Consider the following 22,946-nt stretch of genomic DNA (forward strand, 5'->3'; position numbering starts at 1 on the left):
AAAGAAGCTACAAGTAGGCGTGGCCAGCTGTCGCCATTTTGTTCGTGCATCATCGCACCGACTGGGGAATACCAAACAAGGGCAAAGAGGCGGAGCGTGGGCGGAGCTACAGACGGCTGCTAGCATTTTGCTTAGACAGGCTTTTCTTAGGGAGAAATGCTTAATACCTGCGGCCCGTTTCTGTTCTGACCACATGTGCTTGGTTGTATACTATATCAATAAAGTGTTAGATTTTTAAAACACTGTTGTAGTACTTTGAATTACTAAACATTGTTCTTATGACGTTTTTCTACAGGAGGAAAACTCTAATTACCACTAAAGACTTAAAATATTATCTGTGTTAGTAAATGCAAGACTTTTTATGAAATCCAGGCATAACACTGTATGACAATGCTTCAGATGACTGTTACATAGCCTACAGCTAATCAATCTGTCAGTTTCTGGAGTGCATTACAGGTCTAAAGAAAATATAAATGATAAATAATATTAAATAAAACAAATACATTTATAGAGATGGTATAAGTATATAATTTCACTCACATGGCAAATGGAGGCCACATAAATGGTTTGTGAGAACAATTAATTGCACACTGCATACCATGTCATCTGATAATTGTAAGAAATAATTTTAAAAAGCAACTGACTGTGTAAAGCCACATAAAACAAAACAAAAATATGATGTATTTATATGCCGAGTTCAGCGAGTAATCAGCTGGAGTCAGCTGAGGTGACATGATGGCGAACCGTGAAACCTAGCTGTCACTGAAGTGGCCACGCCCTTAATTATGCAGACTTAATATAACTTAATGTAAAGGAAACTGATGAGTTATAAAAAAATCCCCCCCCCTCACAGTTGTCATGAGGTGTAATACTAGCTATATGAGACATACTCATTCTTTGTACCAGGCTGTAAACACCTTTTCTTCTGCTGTAAAGTTGGCCATTTTAACAGTGGGCTCAATAGAAATGTTCTCTATTATGGAGCTAGGACTATTGGAATTTCGATGAATTGCAGTTTCAGTTACTTCCGTATTTGCTTCAGGAGGGAGCGCAGGAGGTTGCCGCTAACTGTAAACCAGCTCCTGTTATGAATTTGCTGAAAACTCTCCGGGAAAATTATTTCTTGAAAAGATTGTGAACCCTGGAGTGTGCACACACTCTCCTCTCCGTATGCACCAGACACTTTCTCATTGATGTTCCATGTTTCTGAGAAATTTTGTGCAGATTATTTACTTGTCATACCATATATATTTCTTATCTTTGATGATTTTAAGTGCTTGTTATGCTCACTTGTAAGTTGCTTTGGATAAAAGTAACTGCTATATGAACAAATGTATCGCTAAATGGTTTTCCCTCTCATATTTGTCATCATAGCCACCAACAGAAGAAGACGATGCAGCTCTAGAGGGACCTTCACCTCCTCTGTCAGCCGGCTCATTTGTCCAGGAGCTGTTTCAAGCTCAGTACAGGTATGGCCATTGATTTCTGTCCGGTGACTGGTTGTAAATGTTTAGCTTGAAATCTCTCACTGTGGTCTTTGTTCATTCCAGATCCTCGCTAACCTGTCCACACTGTCAGAAACAGAGCAACACTTTTGATCCTTTTCTGTGCATCTCCCTCCCGATTCCATTACCTCACACACGGTAAGAACCACCAGTGTAAATGAATAGGCTTTCTCTGATATTTCAATCGAATACTCTGAAATATGCTTGCACAATTTTCGTACTCCACAAAAAATAAGCTTTAATTATAGTATACGCTTATGTCAACATTTTGCAAGTAACTAAACATTGTAGTAACTAAAAGTACCAAATCCACAGGCTAATAAAAACCTTTATTAATACTTAATAATGTAAATAAAAATACATCCTTTATCTTCATTACTGCTGATCTCCTGGTACCAGAACGTTGAAAGTAATTATATTGACCGTTTATCAAAGATATCACACAACACAAAGATTATTCAAACATCCCTGTATGTTGCTTAGAATAAGATAATATTAACAGCACATTAAAGGGTTAGTTCACCCAAGAATGGAAATCACTCTCGTCTGTCCAAACCCCTGAGACCATTTTTTTTGTCATAAGAACTTAAGATATTTTGGATGAAATCAGAGAGCTTCCTCATCCTCCATAGACAGAAAGGTACCAAAAACACACTCAAAACAGTTTACATGTCTTCAGGGTTTCAATCTGAATATCATGAATCTATGAGAGTACTTTATTGAACAGTTTCTTCTCCTCAGTATTAGTATGAAGTGTATTCAGAAGAGCGCTGTGTGCTGATCTATATCCCGGATGCCCACATGTGGCTATCTCTGTTTGAAACAAAGCCCAGATGCATCTGAGGTTTATGGCAGCAGCATAACACATACATTGTTTTTTGAGAATGCCATCCATGTACTGAGACTGAGGAGAAGAAACTGTTAAATAATTCTGGGTAAACTAACCCTTTAATGACTATCCATGATATAAAACATTTATAAAACTGTATCTAATAAAACAAATCTTTTCATGGGCACTGCATTGGCATTTGTGTTTAAGAAGGATTAGTCCAGCCATAGTCCATTTCAGAAATCTGTTTTGTAGTCAAAGACATTTTTATTAGCATATTTTAGGCGATTTTATTAATTTGGATGATTTAATATTTTAACCCCTGATTTCACAGATAAGGCTTAAGCCTAAAAAAAAATAATTTTTATAAAATGTAATTCTAAACTGTTTCAACTGGAAAAAACCTTGCGCTAACTGATCTTAAAATATATGTTTGTGTTTTTTTTTGTAGTAATAGTATAGTTTTCACTAGGGACGTAACAATTCAGCTGACTCACAATTCGATACGATTCACGATACTAATCTCACGATTCATGATTTAGTCACGATTTTTTTACAAAATTATTAGAAACAAATTTAAGTTGAAGAACCCTTTCATTTATTTTTCTTAAAGAGCCCATATTATGGGTTTTTGAAAATGCCCTTCCATGTAGTGTGTAACATAGCTCTAAGTGAAGTGAAATATCCAGCTAAGGCTTAAATCTGTAAGTGTACAGTGTTTAAAACTATTGATTCATCTATAAAAGAGTCGACTCATAGTGCTTCAAACAAGTCGTCTTGATAACGAGTCATTAGGTGTTTCGCGATGACGCAGCTACGAAACACAAGTAGTTGGGCGCGCAAACCCGGGAGATTTGAAACCTGCGGCCCCGCCCACTAACAGAAAAAAAAGTCAGACAGACACCGGTCGAATGAAGTCACGCTGTGCAGATGGATATTATGGACAGTCTAATCAAAGATGAAACATCAGCAATATAGCCCAGCCTTGAGCAGTTCTGAGTGCTTCTGAAAACTATATGCTTTCAAAGAAGACTTCTTCAGTTTGTTAAAGGAAGGATCAGTATAGACTGTCAGAACATGGGTCAGTGCATCATGGATCAGTTTCTACCCCCATTTCACAAGTGTAAGTAAGTGCGATTAAAATTGTTGCCTCGTTTACTCAAGCTTGCAAATTATGTATTTAGTTGTGTTTTGTTACTTGTAACTGTGTGTACTGTATCAGGTTAACTCTTTATATTCTCATATCGCGTGTAAAGCCACGTTGAAAACGCGACGCGTGCCGCTTTGATTACGGATCGTCAGCTGTTTACACACATGCAACAGACAAGTTTCAAAATATTTCAGCTCAATATTATTGTCTCCTCGTGTGTGTAACGCACGGGTATTCGCGGATATAACTGAGCGCCGCTCCTCTATGGACGCGCCGGCCCTGTGTGTGTGTGTGTGTCTGTGTCTCCTCGTGTGTGTAACCCACGGGTATTCGCGGATATAACTGAGCGCCGCGCCGTGCCCTCTCTATTCAGCCGCTCCTCTATGGACGCGCCGGCCCTCTGTGTGTGTGTGTCTCCTCGTGTGTGTAACGCACGGGTATTCGCGGATATAACTGAGCGCCGCGCCCTCTCTATTCAGCCGGTCTTCTATGGACGCGCAGGCCCTGTGTGTGTGTGTGTGAAAAGAGCAAGAAGACTGTGACCTCCTCGCCAGTTCTTGGACTTTTTGCTCAATAAAATAGTTAGTCGTCAGTATTTTCTAGTCCATCGTCTGTGTTTACATTCACCCACTGGCAGCCACTATGAAGCGTGTCTGCACTGTGACTACTTTTATATTGTAGATTAGCAGCTGGGCATTTCACTCTCGCGCTGAAGCCTTGTCCGTGTCGACCAATCGCAGCAGGCTGTCATCGGTCCAATCAGCGCAGATTAGCTTCGCGCTAAGGAGGGGTTTGGGAACAAATGAATCCCTGTACGATTCATATGAGAGTCGCTGGGATAATTAGGTAAAAATAAATGCAGATTATAAGACCATCGAAGTGTTTTTTGACCTTGCATGCATATTAGACTGTTGTTGGAGACCCTTACAACCTAAATATGACCCTATTTCATGTATAATATGGGCTCTTTAAATGCTGCACATTTTTTTGCAAAAGAATTTATTTTCTGCCATGACTAAATTGCTATTTTAAAAACAAATTCCAAAAAAAAAAGAATAATTCAAACTGAAATAGACCCATTAATATAAACACATATGTGACTTTGCTTGGATTTTACATTTTTTTTAAAGAAATATCAGAATAGCTATTTTTTTCTGGTATAACTCTCAAGCACCGTGTGATTTCCGTAGCACTCATTGAAGCAAGCAGAGCTGCAAATCATCCGGTCCGCTTGGTTTGGCTTGTTAGTAGTTTTTTTTTACGTCTGCGACAGTAGTTTTTCCACTGTGCTGGCGGTTTATGTGCATCATATTCGTTGTTCTGTTTGTGTAAGTAAACGTTTTTTCGCAGTAATCGCACACACTTCGTGTTTTGTCTGGAGCAAATTTACCGCTGTCATTTTACTCGGGTAAAGCAAGTTTGCACCTGAAAAAGTTTGCCCCCTCTGTTCAAAAAATGTATCACGATTATTCAAATTGGTCAAAATGTTGAATGACTCACATATTTGAATCGATTTTCAACCGGCTGATGGTGAATCGTTACATGCCTAATTTTCACTAGTAATGTTTTTTTTTCTTTCTGAGATGTGTTTATTGAAGTTGCTTAAATCTTTTAATAGAACTATGGCCTAATCCTGGCATAGTCCAAGTCCTGCCTGTGAATCCAGGCCTTAGTGTTTTAACATGCACTTGATTCAGTTACTTTTTGTCATTTGATCTTTTTAAAGAGTTTTAGTCATAGTTTTACTTGGATAACTTTAATGCTGATTTATACTTCTGGGTTGAGCGCACAAGTATGGTCCGGCACAATCTTCACATAGTCGCACACTAGGGCTGTGTGATTTTGGGGGAAAAAAAATACCTAATCAGCTCAATATTTTGTATCGTAGCTTCTTACTGCTAATGCAGTAACTGAAAAGATATCAACTTATATTAGCAAACAACTCTGAAATTGAACTTTGCTTGCTACTAGATTGAGTGTTGAGATTTTAGTTGACTTTTTAGCAAGACACTCCTCATATAGCCTCCTGTGGTGCTTTTTTAGGTGCTGGTTGTTAGTCCTCATGCTGTGGCAACAATTCAGGGACAGCTCTTGCGTATAACCTGGTTTTGTTTGGTGTCTGACTTTGAAACCAAGATATTCCCATATTACCGACGTGCTGTATTTTATATAAATTAGTCTATTAATGCTTCTGAAGTGGCAAATGCCATCACCCCACTCGTTCACACTCTTCCCCTTTGCTTGTTTTTTTATTGTGGATGTTCCACATAGTTCCGTTGCACAATTTTGCTCTGGGTGGGGGAAGTTAATTAATATATATTTCATATCGCAGCCTCTTGCGATTAGCTAATTGCAATGTTTCAAATCACGATCCCTCGCCGTGAGACACCAAAAATGTTACTACACATCATGATAACGTGTAGCGCAAGCTTTGTGATTGGTTGGCTTGATAGCGCTGATGAGTGTAGGCTTGGCCGTGAGCCATGGAAGAGGAGCGAGCCTGTTAGAGCTAGGGATGCAACGATTACAGATTTTGGTTGTACGATTATAGTCTGAGAAATAATCACGGTTTCACGGTTATTATGCATTCGTTCATTTCACACCCCACTAGTTTAGAAAATAAGATGAAAACTCCTTATATTTTACAGTGTTATTTATTGCTGCCCAGTAACTAATTCATACAGCACAAGAAAATATAAAAAACAAACAACAGTAAATTTCTCTTTCTGCTTAAAAATAAGTGTATGTCGCATGTCCCTCCATTGGAAATAAGAACTTGCAAGAGCTTCCCTTAGTTAATAACCTCAGTCATAGTTATTCAAGTGTGTGTGGTTATTAGTCTCAGCCACAAATTAGCGCACCGTTTGCATAACTGTTTAGTTGCAGCAGTTTTGTTCTGTGCAGAAATGCGGTGTTGAGAAGCCTTTACAATTAATTAACCGTGACTAATTAAAGCGCAGTGAAACCGGTGAAATAGTGAAACTGGATAATCGTTGCATCCCTAGTTAGAGCGAGTGTTTCGAGTCTTGACACAGAGGAACATAAAATCCCACTGCCAGCTAGCGTTTCGTAAGTGTTATTGCAAAGCAACACAAACAGTGCACAGATATAAAGGCATGACAAGGCATGGCATGCGTCTTGGGTCACTTAACGTAGAAGTATAAATCAGCTTTAGCCTCATAGCTTTTCATTGTAAATATATTATTATACAATACAGACATTTTTCTTGAGAAGCAAGTTTTTCTATTTTATTTGGAAATCGGGTATATGCCAAATCATGCTAATAGGACTTTGAATTTGCCAGTAACCTGGGTTAAGCACTTCCGGTCAACTGTATGCCAATGCAAAAATAGGCGCGTTTAAGGTCTGTTTTCTTTAAAAATCAGCGATCTCCACTGGCTGAGTGATATCTGATATAAAGTGGGTCTCAGAGTGTACAAGAAGCACTGCATTAAATTACATTTCCCCCACCATGTCTTTATAATATGAGCATTTATTTTACCCCAGTATATTCAATGGAGCTTTTGCGCTAGCCTGCCAATTCTGACGGGCGCGTGCGAGTAAACAGCTTTTTGTAAACAACTAAATGAATGCCAAAGTTTATTTAACTGAATGTATTTTAATTACATTACAACATCGATGCTGTAAAAGGAACCGTATAAAATTTGTCAGTATGGGAAAAACACTAGCTCGGCATATACCCTATTGACAGTGTGCCACAGACATGTCACGAACACTCGTTAATACAGCTCAAAATTCTCTTACTCACAACACTTCTTAATAAAATAAAAAAATTTTTTTTGAAGAAGCCATTTCTCCTTGATCTAGGTGCTAAATATATACCTCTCCCTTCAAATGATCATCCCACTCTGCTTCTCTCGTGATGCTATTTTAGGAGGTCATTGTAGTGGTTGATCAAGGCGAGCTCTACCCTTAATCCAGAGACATTTTTAAGCTGCTGAATTTATTAGTGCACATTAATGATTGAAGAAGCCATGCTATTAGAAGACGGACAGTGATTTACAGCACACCTGCCTCCTCGTAGTACAGCAAAGATGTTGAAAGTGTGAATAATAGTCCCTAAGAGAGTAGCATAGCTGGATAGACTTCACTTCCACGGCATAATTGAGTAAAACCCTGGCGGTAACCTTATATCATCCCTAATCCGAGAAGTTCTACATCGTAAAGAAGAATGGTCTGGTGTTTTGACCCGTCCGCCCTCGCTGGCGTTCTGCACTGTCGGCACTCTAAAAAAAAAAAACATTAGTGCAGAGAAAGAGTAGATTCGGAGCTTATGCTCTGCCAGCGTGAAAAATGACCAATCCGACGGAGAGGAAATTTGCTCTGTGAGTTCAGCGATGTGCGGCGTAAGCGATAGATGCCTCTGGTCTTCACAGTCAGGGGGAGCGGATTTCATTTGCCCTCTCCTTTAATTCTGTTTATCCATGCTTTGCAATTGCTGCTATCTCTGTGTATTATTTCATAGGGCCATTTATTCCCCGCTATTCCTTGATTTGCCACTTCACGTGGGCAGATATTAATGAAGGGTTGTTGATTTAGTCAGTTAGAGATGGCCTGCTGGGGCCATGGCTCTCTGCTTTCCCTCTTTAAAGACGGGTTTGCTTCCTAATGCAAGACGGGTTTGCTTCCTAATGCATTTGGAGAGGTGATCAAGCATCATTAAAGCGATGCCAAATGCTTTCAGTCCTTACAGGCTGCTGAATGCAGTAAAAGGACCTTAAGTTGCGGTGGGTTATGGTGCAACTGCTTGTATTCTATATTAATGGGTTTGTGTTTTCTTGGGGATGTTTATCTACACTCTCACTTAAATTGAATTAGAGGATGCAGTTGTGCATGATTATAGTAGCATTAATTTTTAAACATAAAATTTAACATTAGTATGCAAATTCTGTTTTCATTTATCCACAGTCATGTTGTTACAAACACAAGACTCTCGATATTCTTTAAAGGGCCATGAAACCCCCCTCTTTCAGTTCAAGTCTACTTTAGAATTTATTCAAAAAATGCTCCGAGATGAGCGTGGCCTGCAGAGCAGGGGAAAAAAGCAGGGAGCGAACAACTGTTGTCAGTTAGCTCACAAAATATGAGACAAATCGTGAGGAGACTCATAATTTTATAGTTTACAAAGTTAAAATGCAAAGAAACAAACAGTAAGTAATTTACAGGGTTCATACAGTCATGGAAAACCTGGAAAAGTCATGGAATTTTGACATGGCATTTTCCAGGCTTGGAAAAGTTTTGGAAAAACAGAAAAACCCACAAAGTTTTGGAAAAGTCATGGAAATTAGTTCAACAAAAATCTGAATCCTGAATTGAATACCCTGCTACATATGTTATTTGTAATTTCACATACACATAACCACAATTTGTTCTATCATTATAAAGATAATCATGTGTATATGAACATTATAATTGAGAAGTTCTCTCCTCCTGAATCACCGGGTCTGAATGCAGACACAGTGGATAGCAGTGCGGCAGGGCTCTTTCCCTGTCTATTTCAACCATTAGCCCTGCCCGTAATTTGGAGGATTTTAAACATATAGCAAAATAGCAGCATGGATTCAGGCGATGTGTCTGAATGATTACAAACTTAAATGCTAAACTCCAATTCTCGTACTGGTCTCTCGACAGAAATGCTTGCTGGAAACCAACAGCTTTGCTGTATCGGCCCTGACATAATCGTGGGGAAAACCATGCAACAAACCCTGTGGTCTCACAGCGTGGCCAGTGTGCCTTGCCTTTAGAAAGCATGTGATCTGAAAGAATCTGATTCGGGCTACATTTGCCTGCAGTGTGAACGTAGCCTTAGTGATTTAGACACAATGTGAACAGCCCCATAAACAACAATGGAGGACATATTGTACAGAAGATCCTGTTCTTGCTTTTTGGCAGGTGGCTGTTTGTCACAAGAATACAGCGAGCTTTCACTGTGCTATTACAGTGTCATGTCTCGACTCTCCATTCCTGTGTTTTTGTTGCTCTGGCTTGTTGCATTCACTGTAATCCAATATCATTCAGCAGTGAGTCTTGATCCACTCTTACGGTACCGTTCTGTTGTGCTAGGTAGCCTCGTGAAAGGGTGCCAAAAAAGTGATACGGTACATTTGTGGTACAGTAAAAATGGACATGGATGCATTCTGTACTCTACTGTACAAACCCGCTCAGTGCAAACAGGCCATAATAGTTAAACACATTGTTTGTCAGCCAAAGACTGTAGGTTTTGCAGCAACTTCCTATTTATTGTTGTATTACTCTGTGGGGTTCAACAGAATTCTGGCATGTACTGATTTAAATAAACAATTGTTTAAAAAAAGGTTTTTTATAAATAAATATATATATATATATATATATATATATATATATATATATATATATATATATATATATATATATATATATATATATATATATATATATATATATATATATATATATATATATTTACATATACGTATATATATATATTTACATATACGTATATATATATATATGTATATATATATATATATGTATATATATATATATGTATATATATATATATATGTATATATGTATATATATATATATGTATATAAATATATATATGTATATGTATATATATATATATATATATATATATATATATATATATATATATATATATATATATATATATATATATATATATATATATATATATATATATATATATATATATATTACCCACAAGTGTTGAGTTCAGTTAGAAAAAAACAAAATTTGCCATCATTAAGAAAATAACTTTATGCAATATTGTTTTTGTTTGGTCTTTAAAGTCATGCATCCAAAGGAATTTATTGTCTGGTTATATTTAAGTGTGAAGCAATGATTACAGTACTATCATCCACGATGTTGATTGATTGCGAAGCAACATGAATGAAGTCCATCCAACAAGCTTATGCTCCGAAGATCAGTCATCCGATCACAGTTGGTCAGCTGAGATGCATTACCACTTCCACTACCATTAATGTGTTAAATGTGTCTCTTGCAATCACTTGTGTTTGGGTGTTGTAGAAACACCCCTATTTTATTCCAACACATTACAGTGACTGCTCTTTGCAACATTTGAGTACTTTCGAATGAATGTGCCTTAGAAAATATTTATGGATGAATGTGTGGAACATAAACAAATGAAAAGGATGACAACTACAACTCAAAAAACGTCACAATTAAGCACGAATACCTTTTTTAGTTCTCTTTCTCACAACTAGCAGATTCAAGCAAATTCATCCATGAGCAGTTACACCGAAAGCCATTTGATTCAATGTATTTTTGACTAATATAGTGCAATATACGTGACCTGGGTTGCTTTAGATCAGAGATGCCCAAACTAGGGTCCGCGGGCCGAAGTTGGCCCAAAGTAACCTTTGATTTAGCCCATCATCCCATTTGATAATTGTTTAGAGATTGCAATTTCAAATTTAATGTAACCTTTTATTTGTTTATTTTATTGTTAAGCTACTTGAAACTAAACAATTCAATTTAAAAGGTGTAAATAATCAGATTTTGTTTAAAATGTACATATGAACAGATAGATGATAATGTAGAGACTTTGGTGAGTGAATCAAGGCAAAGGCAGATTCTGCTTGACTAGTGAATTCAGCATTGAACTCCTCTGTGTTATAAATTTGTTTGTTTTTATTGGAAGAAAGTATAATAAAAAAGCTTTACTTCATTAGTTATTATGATTCAAAGTAACGATTCTATTTATTTCTTAATATTATGAAAAATTTATATGAGTTAGGTAATTACCCATGCAGCTTTATTGTAAAGTAGTTTGGATTGTGTATCTTTGGCTCACGGCTCTCAATGATATTTGGTTTTTGGCCTTTCATATGAAATGGTTTAGGCACTCCTGCTTTAGATTAATTTATTGTCGCTTGTCATCCCTCAGGCCTCTGTATGTGACCGTGGTTTATCAAGGCAAGTACTCTCATTGCATGAGGATCGGTGTGGCCGTGCCGCTCAACAGTACTGTGTCAAGACTGAGAGAGGCCGTGTCACGCGAGACCAAGATCCCTCCAGACCAGGTGCACTTTCAACAGATTTTGTGCATAATATGACATTATTTCACAGGTTTTGGTGTAACCATACATTTTCCCTGAATACAATAAATGCGATATTGATTCTCCATTAATATTGAGGTGTGGCCACTGATGGATGGTTAATTGCTGTTTGTATGTTGTGTGTCTTTCCACATAATGTCATCAGCCAAAGCCGTTTCCTGTGTGTTTGCCTCGTTTTATCAAGATGTTGGGTGTAATACACTTCTGACCATCCGTCTCTCTTATGTCTGTGCAGTTTGTCCTGACTGAAATGTATTACGACGGTTTCCACCGCTCCTTTTGTGACGATGACGACGATCTTGATATCATTCAAGAAAGTGACTCAATCTTTGCTTTTGAAACCCCTGAGACTTTTAGATTAGAAAACATTCGCTCTAAAAGAGGTACTTTTTCATGCATTGCACTTTGGTTGGAGCCCAAGGTATACATCAGTTTTGGCGTAAACGCTTATTATATACAAAAATGATTACAATGGGTTTTATTTATTTCAAAGCATGCGCAGGCATAGTTTCATCTTTGTTTATTGTTGTTCGGATATTTTTTGTTTTTCTTAATTCATTTTGCCCATTTTTTTTACAACACAGGCTCATTGTGAAAATGTACCCCCGTATACATTTTTGGAGAGCTCAAATTATGTAGCCAGAGCTACATACAATGTATGGCTGCATTTTGTCTTTAAAATGAACGATTCTGGGTGGTACGACGTTGCCAACTTCTTTTGTTTCTTTTCATGCTACCGACTGACCAATTTCCTCCATGTGCACTGCTTATCCGCTGTTACCACTTTGCCCAGTAGATCGCTGTGTATGTTAGTGGACTTGAGACGTAGAGAGGAGTTGATCGCAAAGATGGAATTCGAGTTTAGCGATGAACAATTCCAGAAATTAGGTAAAACAAAAGACAAAAAATAACATAAACAAGTAAATAACAGGGTGAGAACAATGTGGTAAGATCTGAAAATATAAAAATCAGGTAGCTGCGAGGGCTTTTCTTTTTCTGGATTGATTCTAAAAATACTGTTTGTTGGGTTTAGGGAAGGTGGTGGGTGGGGGGGATCGGTCGGTCAGTCAGTCAGTCGACAGCAGCCTCTGGTGGATTTACCCGAGAACACCAGGTGCGAATGGCCCTCGCTAGAGAAATTTGAGATCTGAAAAAGCGTACACATCGGCCTCTGGTGGATGTACATGAGAAGAGCAGGCAAGAATGGCAATCGCTAAAAAAAAATTGACACAGCGGCCTCTGGTGGAATTACACGAGAAGAGCAGGCACGAATGGCACCCGCTAGAGAAATTTGAGATCTGAAAAAGCGTACACAGCGACTTCTGGTGGATTTACGCAAGAAGAGCAGGCATGAATGGCACTTACTAGAGAAATTTGAGATCTGAAAGAGCATACATAGCGGCCTCTGGTGGATTTATGCGAGAAGAGCAGGCACGAATGGCACTCGCTAGAGAAATTTGAGATCTGAAAAAGCATACACAGCGGCCTCTGGTGGATTTATGTGAGAAGAGCAGGCACGAATGGCACTCGCTAGAGAAATTTGAGATCTGAAAAAGCGTACACAGCGGCCTCTGGTGGATTCGTAAAAACCAAAACTGCAAAAATACGTACCTCCTGTGACATATCCTGCGCTCTCCAGAAATGTATACAGGGGTACGTGTCAATAATGATCCTGGGTTGTTTTCTTGTAATAACAGACATCTGTTGTTGTTTAATCTCTAAGACGTGGATGTTGTTGTTCTGTCTCATTTGTTTCCTTTTCACCCAACCAAAAAACAAATACAGATATGGGAGCTCAATGTCTAATGTTCATACGAATACAAAAATGTTAATGAGCACTTGTATGTTCTCTAGCGTACGTGTGAAAAAACTGAAGTATACTTTGGGCTGAAGAGAAACTAGTGTGTAGTCATGTCAAATAATCAATCAAACAGCATTTGTTAAACTATTAAAAACATTAGAAAGAGATACGCTAGTGATGCTACATAAACAATAACCTAACATGGATCATAAAAGTAGATAGTGAGTAAAGAGTTTAAAATATTACTGCTAACTCCATCCTTTATTGTCTGTTATTTATTGAAATATTTAACTTGCGTAACTATTTCCAGGGAGCCTCCTTGCGAATCTGAATCAGAATAATTTGAAATACGGAGCAGAGAACAGCCGGACGCCGTCTTTCATGCAGGGCGCAGTGAATCCAGCATCGCCCAACAAAAACACTGGATCTGAGAAAATGATTCTGCTGATCTGTAACAGAGCCTGCACTGGCCATCAAGGACGGAGGTAAAAGCAGCGGCCAAAAACAGCCCGTTTATTGTCTTCCCGTCATGCTAGCACAGCAGTTTGAAGTCCCATTATTTTTGACACAACCTCTTACAAGTAGATGCTGTAGCAATCTCTTCGATGTCTTCTAGTTTATGGAAAAAGTATTGGACATTAATGTAGCACAAAGTGTAAAATCAATGTTGTGCTTTCTGTTTGTTTTAGGTTCGGCCTTCCATTTGTACTATATCTAGAGCGCAGTGTGACGTGGGACGTGTTGCAGAAAGAGATCCTGGAGAAAATGCGTCACCTGACAAGGCCAGGGGTTTACGTTCAGGTCAGTGATGCAGACAATCCAGCTTTATTTGTATTGAATCATGAGATGTCACTACAAATAAATTGAACTTGTAATAATAAATTGGGTGGGTTTGTGTTTTTTTTTTTTTTTTTTTAGATTGGACCCTTCAGTCTGCGAGTAGTCGGAGTGGTTGGAATCACGTATCTGCTGCCGCAAGAGGAGCAGCCACTGTGTCATCCCACCGTGGAAAGGTTCGTTAAGGCCTGTTTACACTAGGACGCTTTTTGCTCACATTTTCCGTCGACGTTTAACGCCTTAAGACTAAATAAAGGGCGCCAACGTGCACACCAACGCGCAAAACGGCAGGCATAAAAGTGTCATTTTTTTTAAAAGAAACGCCTCATGCTCGTTTTTTTTTTTGTTTTGTTTTGATGCGAAGATCAAAACCTTCTCCACTAATTAGATTGGCACTTTAGTTCCAATCTGATTGGTGGAGTTACAGTAAACAGCACTGAAGTTACAGTAAACAGCACTTGGAGGCGCTTAAGTGCAAAACTGTCAATTCGAGCGCACATTGATGAAGATGCCCAAAGGCGATATGAACGTACTTATTGCACTGGTGAACAATAATCATTTTTTCATCGCTAGAGCTGCTGCTTGAACTATTGTTCAAATCGCCAGTAACAACAAGCGTGTCAACGATCTCTCTTCTTCGTCTGTGTTACAATCGGGTGTCAGAAGCTAAAAGTTGTGTAGCGCCACCCTGTGCACCGGGATTTTTCTGTATTAAGCGTTTTCTAACAGGAAGAAGTGATTTTGCATACTTTTCCGCCTGACGCCAGTCAAAATCGCTTGGGTTCGAAGGCATGAAAAATGTCTCAAAATGCTGGCGATAAACACAAACGAAAAGCATCCTGGTGTGTATGAGCCTTTAGGCATCAGAACTGTATTCAGGGCATGTTTTGTGAACTTAAATTCTAAATGTCTTGCTTATTAGTTTTGTAGTTTTTCTACAGCTGCCTTTGCAGTGACCAAATACTTTATTTTTATTACAGAGGCATTATTAACTGCACAAAGCCTCCAAAGAGTTAAAATTTTACATTAGGTGTTTAATAAGGTATATAAGATATTTTTGTTTTATTATTACATTTTAAATATTTTTTTAATTATTTCTTAACATTTATAATATAGTTGAACATTTATCACTATTAATTTAAAATGCAAACTAGGCATTCTTTTAATGTAACAAATCTATTACAAGTAAATTAAGTATATACTTGTATATGTGTGCATTTCTATACATGATAAATATATACATCACATGCACATACAGTATATTATGTGAGTACACACTTTTATCTTGTAAACGTTTAGTCAAGCTTAATCAAATTATTAATTAAACAGCAGTACAGTTAAACTCAATTCGGGATGCCTAATCTTTGCCTTGGTTTATTTTTGAAAATTCTAAATATCTCAATGTAATATTACCAATTTTTTTTTTAAATCATCTTGAAAATTCTTTTTTTCTATATGTATTTTTTTCCTAAATCTCTCTTTTTAGAGCATATAAGTCCTGTGGGCCAGGAGGACCTCCTCATGTAAAGATTGTAGTGGAGTGGGACAAGGAGACAAAGGAATAGTAAGTAAAACTGAGAGACAATTAATATTAATGTTTTTTTTTTTTTTTTTTTTTTTTTTTTTTTGTAGAATCCCTTCAGGATTTTCCCACTGGGTTGTAGCTGGAATGGCATCCACTGTGTAAAACATATGCTGGAATAGTTGGTGGTTCATTCCGCTGTGGCAACTTCCGATAAATCAGAGACTAAGCCGAAGGAAAATGAATGCAGTTAAACCCCATTTAAATGGGCTTTATGTACTTTTCTGAAGCTTTTCTTATTAGTGACATCAGTAACCATTAAGTGAACCGTAGCCAGAAATGTACTGATCATAGTCACAAGATAACAAAATACACTGGGCCTTATTTTTCTCACAGCAAAGAAGTTACAAAGACATATGCAGTGATATTCTTATGATGAATAACCTAATGCTGTTTGAACTGCTGATTTTTTCTACTTGAGTTAAATTACTGGACTTAGACAAACCTGTTGCTTTGTTTTTGTGTGTTTATTTACTTTTATCTAGCGCTATGTAATTTCTGTGGCCACTGTATTCTTTGGCTGTGTCCGAAATTGCATACTTCCATACTATATAGTACGAGTAGTGTGTCCGAATTCATAGAACTCGAAAAACAGTATGTGAGAAGTATCCAGATGACTTCTGGCAATATTCTGAAGTGTGCATCCGATGCACGCCATGCTATCCCATGATGCCCCATGAGAGAATTCATGAATGGTAGTGAAGCGATGCAACTGACGTGGGTAGGTCACGTGATCATGACAATGGCGGATGTAGTTTGTCCGAGTTCCATTCATACTGTATAAAACGTACTTTTCTAAGGGCCGAGTAGTACCTACTGAGTAGTAGGCTATTTCGGATGCAGCCTATATGTCAGTAGTTTGTTGTGAAATGCATTTCACAAGTAAATGTATTGTATCCACACTGGGATTTGAGTCAAGTGTATGTTCTGATTCCCACAGTTTGTTTGGACACACTGAGGAAGAGTACATCCCTGATGCTGAGAGTGTGTATCTGCACAGAGAGCAGCACCATCAGCCGCAGGCCTGCACCCTCGCTCAGTGCTTCCAGCTCTACACCAAAGAGGAGCAGGTAAAACACTAATTCGTCTAATTCACATACAAGTTTTAGACCCGCAAAGAAGTAGTTCATCTAAAAGTGAAGATTCTGTTGTCACCATAACTTTTTCCAAACCTGTATGATGGACTTTCTTCTATGAAACTTAGTTTTGGACCACAGTTGTCAAACAAGAAGCTCTTTATGGAGCTTTTATGTCTTTATTTTGTAGTAAGTGATTGTACTCATTTATTTGTGTTTCCACTGTTAGTAGTGCCACAATATAAACCAAACCCTATCACTTTTTTGATCCTTACTTAAATGTAGTTTAATGATAGCACAGATTATATTAACTCTTGTGCAAACCTTTTAGTAATAAAAATTAAATATTCACTTGAACAGGCGCTAAATCCAAAATAATAATAATAATAATAATAATAATAATAATAATACAAATGCAATGAGTTAAAATAAATATGAGGATTTCAGAAAAACACTTTTTCATATTAAAGATCTATTTTCCCACCACAGAATGAGTGCTAATTAATTCTGAAGCTATTGTTTATTTCTGCTAATTTTATTATTTAATTTAATTTAATTTAGTACGTATTTAGTACATTTACATTTAAATTGGATTTCAGTATTTTTTTCGATGACTGTTTTAAGTTTCGTTTCGTTTTAGTTTTTCATTTATTGTGAAATTTATTTATTTTTTGGTCCCACTTTATGATAGGTGGTCTTATCTAATACTGTGTTCATACTTACTGTCTTCATAATGTATTGTAGAACACTTCTGGTGGTCTTGAAGTCGGAAAATGGTAGGGTTTGGGATGGGTTTGGTGGGTGGGTTAAGGTGTAAGGGATGGTCAACAATGTATTTTTAAATGTAATTACAAACATTAAGTGCAGATGTAATTACATGCAGGTATTTAATCATAATTACAATGAAAAAACATACATTTACACGATAAGTACATTAACAGATGATTAATTTCAGTGTAAGTACATTTTAGTTAAGGCTGCTTAATATAAAATGGGAGCATTTTATAAATTATTTCATTTAATGCAAATGGTCTTGGCCAATATATTGAGTTTTTGTTTTTGTTTAATAAAATAACCTTGGTGTAGACCATGCTTACCAATTAAGAGTACAGTTTTCAGTGGAAATGCCAGCCTGATCACAGTGGCCTGTACTGAATTGTAATTTACTGTACTAAATTGTTCCCTTCCCAGCGGAAATCAGGCATTCGAATTTGACAGCCCCATTCACTTTGTTTGAAAACAAACAGCTTGGAGATTCTGCTTAAATATCGTAGTCATAAAGTTTTTAAAAGCGATTAAGACCGAGAGAACTTTTTTGGATGAACTATGTCATTAAAAAAAGTTATCTCGCTTCCTTTTTAATTTAGTTAAAAAAAAAAATTTCCACTTCTCCGGGGCTGCCTTTGTGGATGCACATGTCAAGGTTACCCTATTTCTGCTGTCAGTGCTGTTTTAAAATTGCTAGTTTTTTTTTTTTTTTGTGAACACATCTTTAACCCTGGAAGAGGTCCACACAGCATATAAATATACACTGTGGTTAGCCAGAGCCGGCCTCAGGCAGTAAAGGAAGGGTTTGGAACTGGCTGTGCTTTAAGGAAAATGAAGAAACGGGCAGATTTGTAAAATGTAAAACCCCTCTGACTGATTTTGTTTATGTCTGCTTTCTGAATGCCTTCCAGTTGGCTCCAGATGATGCCTGGCGTTGCCCACATTGCAGGCAGCTGCAACAGGGACGTATCAAACTCAGCCTCTGGACCCTGCCGGATGTTCTCATACTGCACCTCAAGAGGTTTAGACAGGTGCTGTACTCATCAAATCACATCACCAGTGCCAACAGGGCACTCAACATACTGTAAAATGTGCAGTAGAGTAGCAACATGGGGAAAGTTTGGCTCGTAACTGTAAAAGTTTGAACCACTAGGGGGAGATCCTTCGGCTTTTATGATGATCAAGAGAGAGTTACTGTGGCTTATGGCCATTGGGGGTAAAGCCTGGTTTATACTTCTGCGTCGAGTGATTGGCGTGACCCACGGCGCATGCCTTGCGCGTTGCCGTGCATTTATACTTCTGTGAGCTCTTTGTGTTGCTCGGCAATAACACTTCCGAAACACTAGCTGGCAGTGAGGTTTTACTGTTCCTCTGTGTTGTGTTTCTTCACTGGTGTTTTGTTTTTTTCTGAATGTTACCTTAATGTACAAGTAGCTAAAACTCGCTCATTCTGAGGCAATAGCCAGCGGACGTGCAGCAAATTTAATCAGAAGGTAAACACAAAACAACAGTTTCCATCTGGAGCTCCTTCATGGGATTTAACATGGCGAGGGCTTCGCTACAGCGCGAAGGCTGTGCCGGAGCATACGCATGTGCTTGACGCAGAAGTATAAATCAGCCTTAACGCACAACAAGCAACGCGAGTTATGTAATAATATTACTTTCCTAAGTCACGAGTAAAGTAACAGTACTTTAAAAAATTAAATAGTTATATTTTAGTTTTTTTTAAATTGTAAATACTTGTTAGATTAATTAATTCACTTCTAAAAAATAAATTGCTGAATCAAAAAGATCGTAGTCACGTTGAATCCCGCATGGAGTGAGAGAATAGGAACAGACAGAAAGGAAGATGGCCTTACATTTTTGCGATGAAAATATTCTCATTATTTTGAACACGTGGAAGAAAAGAAAAGGAGGATTATCTGAGTGGACAGTAATTTTACTTTTTAATAAGAAAAAAAGTACAAAAGTAATAAACATATTGCTTTAAACTTTCATTTATCTGTAAATACCACATGTAGAACAGAACAGAACAAAAAACGCTGCAAGTACTGAAAGAGATCAAGCCTCAGCCAGGTCAGAAAAAGTAACTTAAAGTAACATAACTCATTACTTGCCATAAAAATTTACTAACTAATGCAACTTGTTACTTTTTTGTATTAAATGTTCCTGTTGTGATTTAATTGCTGAAGCTTTTATCACTTTAAACGGTATAATCACGATATTGACCTGAGCTAGAAAAAAGTTGGTTATGATAACCAAATGGATTATAAAGTACATCATTCATGACACAGAGAAATGATTCGCCATCTTATCCAGCACATGTTTTATGCAGCCGATGCCCTTCCAGCTGCAACCCCTGACTGGGAAACACCCATACACACTCATTCACACACACACACACACACCATAGACAATTTAGCATATCCACTTCATGCAAACTCCACACAGAAACGGCAACTGTCCCAGCAAGGGCTCGAACCAGCGACCCTCTTGCTGTGAGGTGATCATGCTACCTGCTGCGCCACCGTGACATCCCCTTATAAAGTACAATTTACAGTAATTTCACATTAGCAATTATTAATAGATTCAAATCAACAGTGTGAAAGTAGTTAATAACTTAATTTAATAAAATGGTTACGACTTTAGTGTTTAAAATTATATTAGGCATTAACTAAGAAATTAACATCAGCTAAGATTAATAAATGCTTTTGTAGTTGTCATTACATTGACGGTAGCTGAATCGTACTGAACAGAGTTAATGAACAAAACACCTTTAAATAGTCATAGAATTTTTAATGTTTTAAGCCAGATTGACGTGTCAAAATGATCATGTTTGAAAATAAGCCATTAAGACTTGAGATGAGCATCACAGTCAATGCAACCATGAATATTTTTTAAGTGAAGTTTCATAAACTAATTTCGAGAGGAGCACGTGATATGATTGAGCACGCCTGGCCACTCATCTGTAATCAGTAATAATCCAATCAGAGTGATCCTAGTTTACTATAAATGGATCAATTTCTCCCTACTGTTCTATCTTCGTTTGGAAGAATCCCCCCTTCCACCCAATCTCCTCCTTTTCCTCCTCTTTCTAAAGGGGGAGCTCTCGAGACCTACCTGATCTCGGATCTCCTGATATGCTTATCGACCGGGCGGGAGCCCTGGGCTCAAATATCTCCAAGCTCAGAGTTCTCTCCCGGGAAAGCATGCCAAACCTGCTTTATACGCCAAGCATATCTAAGTGGGAACTCTTGAAATGGCACTTTTTAAAAGTTTCAAATCATACATAAATATTCACAGTATTTTAGTATGGCCACGATATAAATACTGTACATGTTCATTATCAAGATATATCTAATTATTGAATATTGGCATGTGTCTAGTTTGTTAGCATTTTTGCGCAGTACCTTTTCTACTGCTTAATACTGAGGTCTGTGTTTTTTTTATGTCTTCAAGGAAGGGGACAGGAGGGTGAAGATGCAGAACATGGTGAGATTTCCTTTGCTTGGTATGGATATGGCGCCACACGTGGTGAAAAGAAGCCAGAGCAGCTGGAGCTTGCCTTCCCACTGGTCACCTTGGAGAAGGCCTTACGGACTCGGCCGTAACCCAGATGACTACCTTTATGATCTCTATGCTGTGTGTAACCATCATGGCAACATGCATGGAGGACATTACACAGGTAACACTTTATAGTGCATTAGTTTGCTTTAAAATTACAAAAACAAAAATCTAAATTAGAGAACAACCTCACTTTCGTACATTTAAAGTTCACTGCTTAATCCTGATTGATGTAATTTTATGCTTTTCTTACTTAGATTTTTTTGTCTTGTTTCTAGTCCAAATATCTACATATTAATATATTTTAATACATATAAAGTCAAAATAATCTTAATAAAATAAATAGCAAAATAATCTTGATTTTCCTTTTGACAAGATTATTTTGCTTACTCCATTAGCAGATTTAGGAAAAACTCACTAAATTTTGACAATGTTTTGCCTGCCTATAAAATGCTTCTTGATTAATTTTTTTATTCATTTTAATTATATATTTGGACTAGAAACAAGAAAAAAATTTAATGAGATATTTAAAAAAGAGCACTGATTAAAATATTAGAAAACACTTTCAGATCCTCCCAGTTATTGGTGTTAATCTGGCACCTGGTGGTAATTTCCTTTAATTATATGACCAACCCTATTTAATTAGCAGCCTGACTTAACAGTTTTCACAGGTTGCAAAATAAGTGAGGCCTTCTAAACTGACTGAAAGCTCCAGACAGCAGGTTGTCCAGATGGAGGCCAAATGGATGAGCCTTTCAGATATAGAGAGAGACGCTGGTTGCTCCAAACATGGGATTTCCACAATATTGCATCTTATCAATGTCACTAACTCTTTCCAGTCACTCAAAAAGGCTGGTCGTCCACTAAAGACAAATGCATGATTGGATAATAGATGGAGAATCTCAATGGTCAGTTGGTTCAACGCTACAGATGGATTTGTTCATAAATTCAGCAGGATAAACGTACAGTGTCCCATAGAGAATTTAATTGAACCTTTTCTGAAGAATATGTTGTCTGGTCCAAAGTTCCATTTGTTTGGGTCAGATTTGAAACCTTATGTCCATTGTGGTGAAAAAAAGGTCTGATCCTATTCATTTTTGACTGCTATAACACTTTTGTTATATCTATCTTGCGATATTATTGCTGCTCTATAATTTTGATTTGAGCTTGAAAATCAAGTGATAATATATTTTTTTCTCTAATTATGATCTCCACTGTAAATTATATGACCACCTGTGTTTTCTCTCTTGCAGCGTACTGTAAGAACTCCATTGACGGCCAGTGGTACTGCTTCGATGACAGTGAGGTTCAGCCTGTAGCAGATGAAGACGTCTGTCAGCAGACCGCATACATTCTGTTCTATCAAAGGAGGACAACTATTCCCTCATGGTCAGCAAACAGCTCTGTTGCAGGTGACTTTTGTTCCTTAGTGAGTTTTGGGTTGACACAGTTTGCTGACTAATTTGTCTTGTTCGTTCAGAAAGCCTGTGATGGTGCTGGGATGTGATTTAACTGACCCTCTTTTTTACAGTCCATTGAAACTGCGTCCCATTAGTATGACACTCTTTGATGAGGCTGAAGTAGGGCCAGATTGTATTCTGGAGAATTGAAAGATTTTGATATGCTGTCTAAACGTATCTAGCATTGAAGGACTTCCAAAAATGGGTCATTCAGAATCGTCATAATATTGACATCAGGGCACATTATCTAAATATTTCATCAAAAATTA

The 22,946-nt window shown here is 37.5% G+C and overlaps 1 protein-coding gene across 2 annotated transcripts in view; it reads left to right on the forward strand.

Annotated features, from left to right (window-relative positions):
- The window catches only part of usp31 (ubiquitin specific peptidase 31), a 47,260-nt gene that overhangs the window by 18,132 nt on the left and 6,182 nt on the right, over positions 1-22,946 (forward strand). For both annotated transcript variants that reach the window (XM_056454235.1, XM_056454236.1), the window contains exons 3-14: positions 1,375-1,469; positions 1,551-1,643; positions 11,418-11,553; positions 11,825-11,972; positions 13,701-13,875; positions 14,080-14,191; positions 14,309-14,403; positions 15,714-15,791; positions 16,750-16,879; positions 18,565-18,684; positions 21,113-21,338; positions 22,471-22,629. In XM_056454235.1, the coding sequence (XP_056310210.1) occupies positions 1,375-1,469; positions 1,551-1,643; positions 11,418-11,553; positions 11,825-11,972; positions 13,701-13,875; positions 14,080-14,191; positions 14,309-14,403; positions 15,714-15,791; positions 16,750-16,879; positions 18,565-18,684; positions 21,113-21,338; positions 22,471-22,629 (1,567 nt within the window). The remainder of the gene's footprint in view (positions 1-1,374; positions 1,470-1,550; positions 1,644-11,417; positions 11,554-11,824; positions 11,973-13,700; positions 13,876-14,079; positions 14,192-14,308; positions 14,404-15,713; positions 15,792-16,749; positions 16,880-18,564; positions 18,685-21,112; positions 21,339-22,470; positions 22,630-22,946) is intronic.

The sequence above is a fragment of the Danio aesculapii genome, chromosome 3 (genome assembly GCF_903798145.1).
Source record: "Danio aesculapii chromosome 3, fDanAes4.1, whole genome shotgun sequence".
NCBI classification, from domain to species: Eukaryota; Metazoa; Chordata; class Actinopteri; order Cypriniformes; family Danionidae; genus Danio; species Danio aesculapii.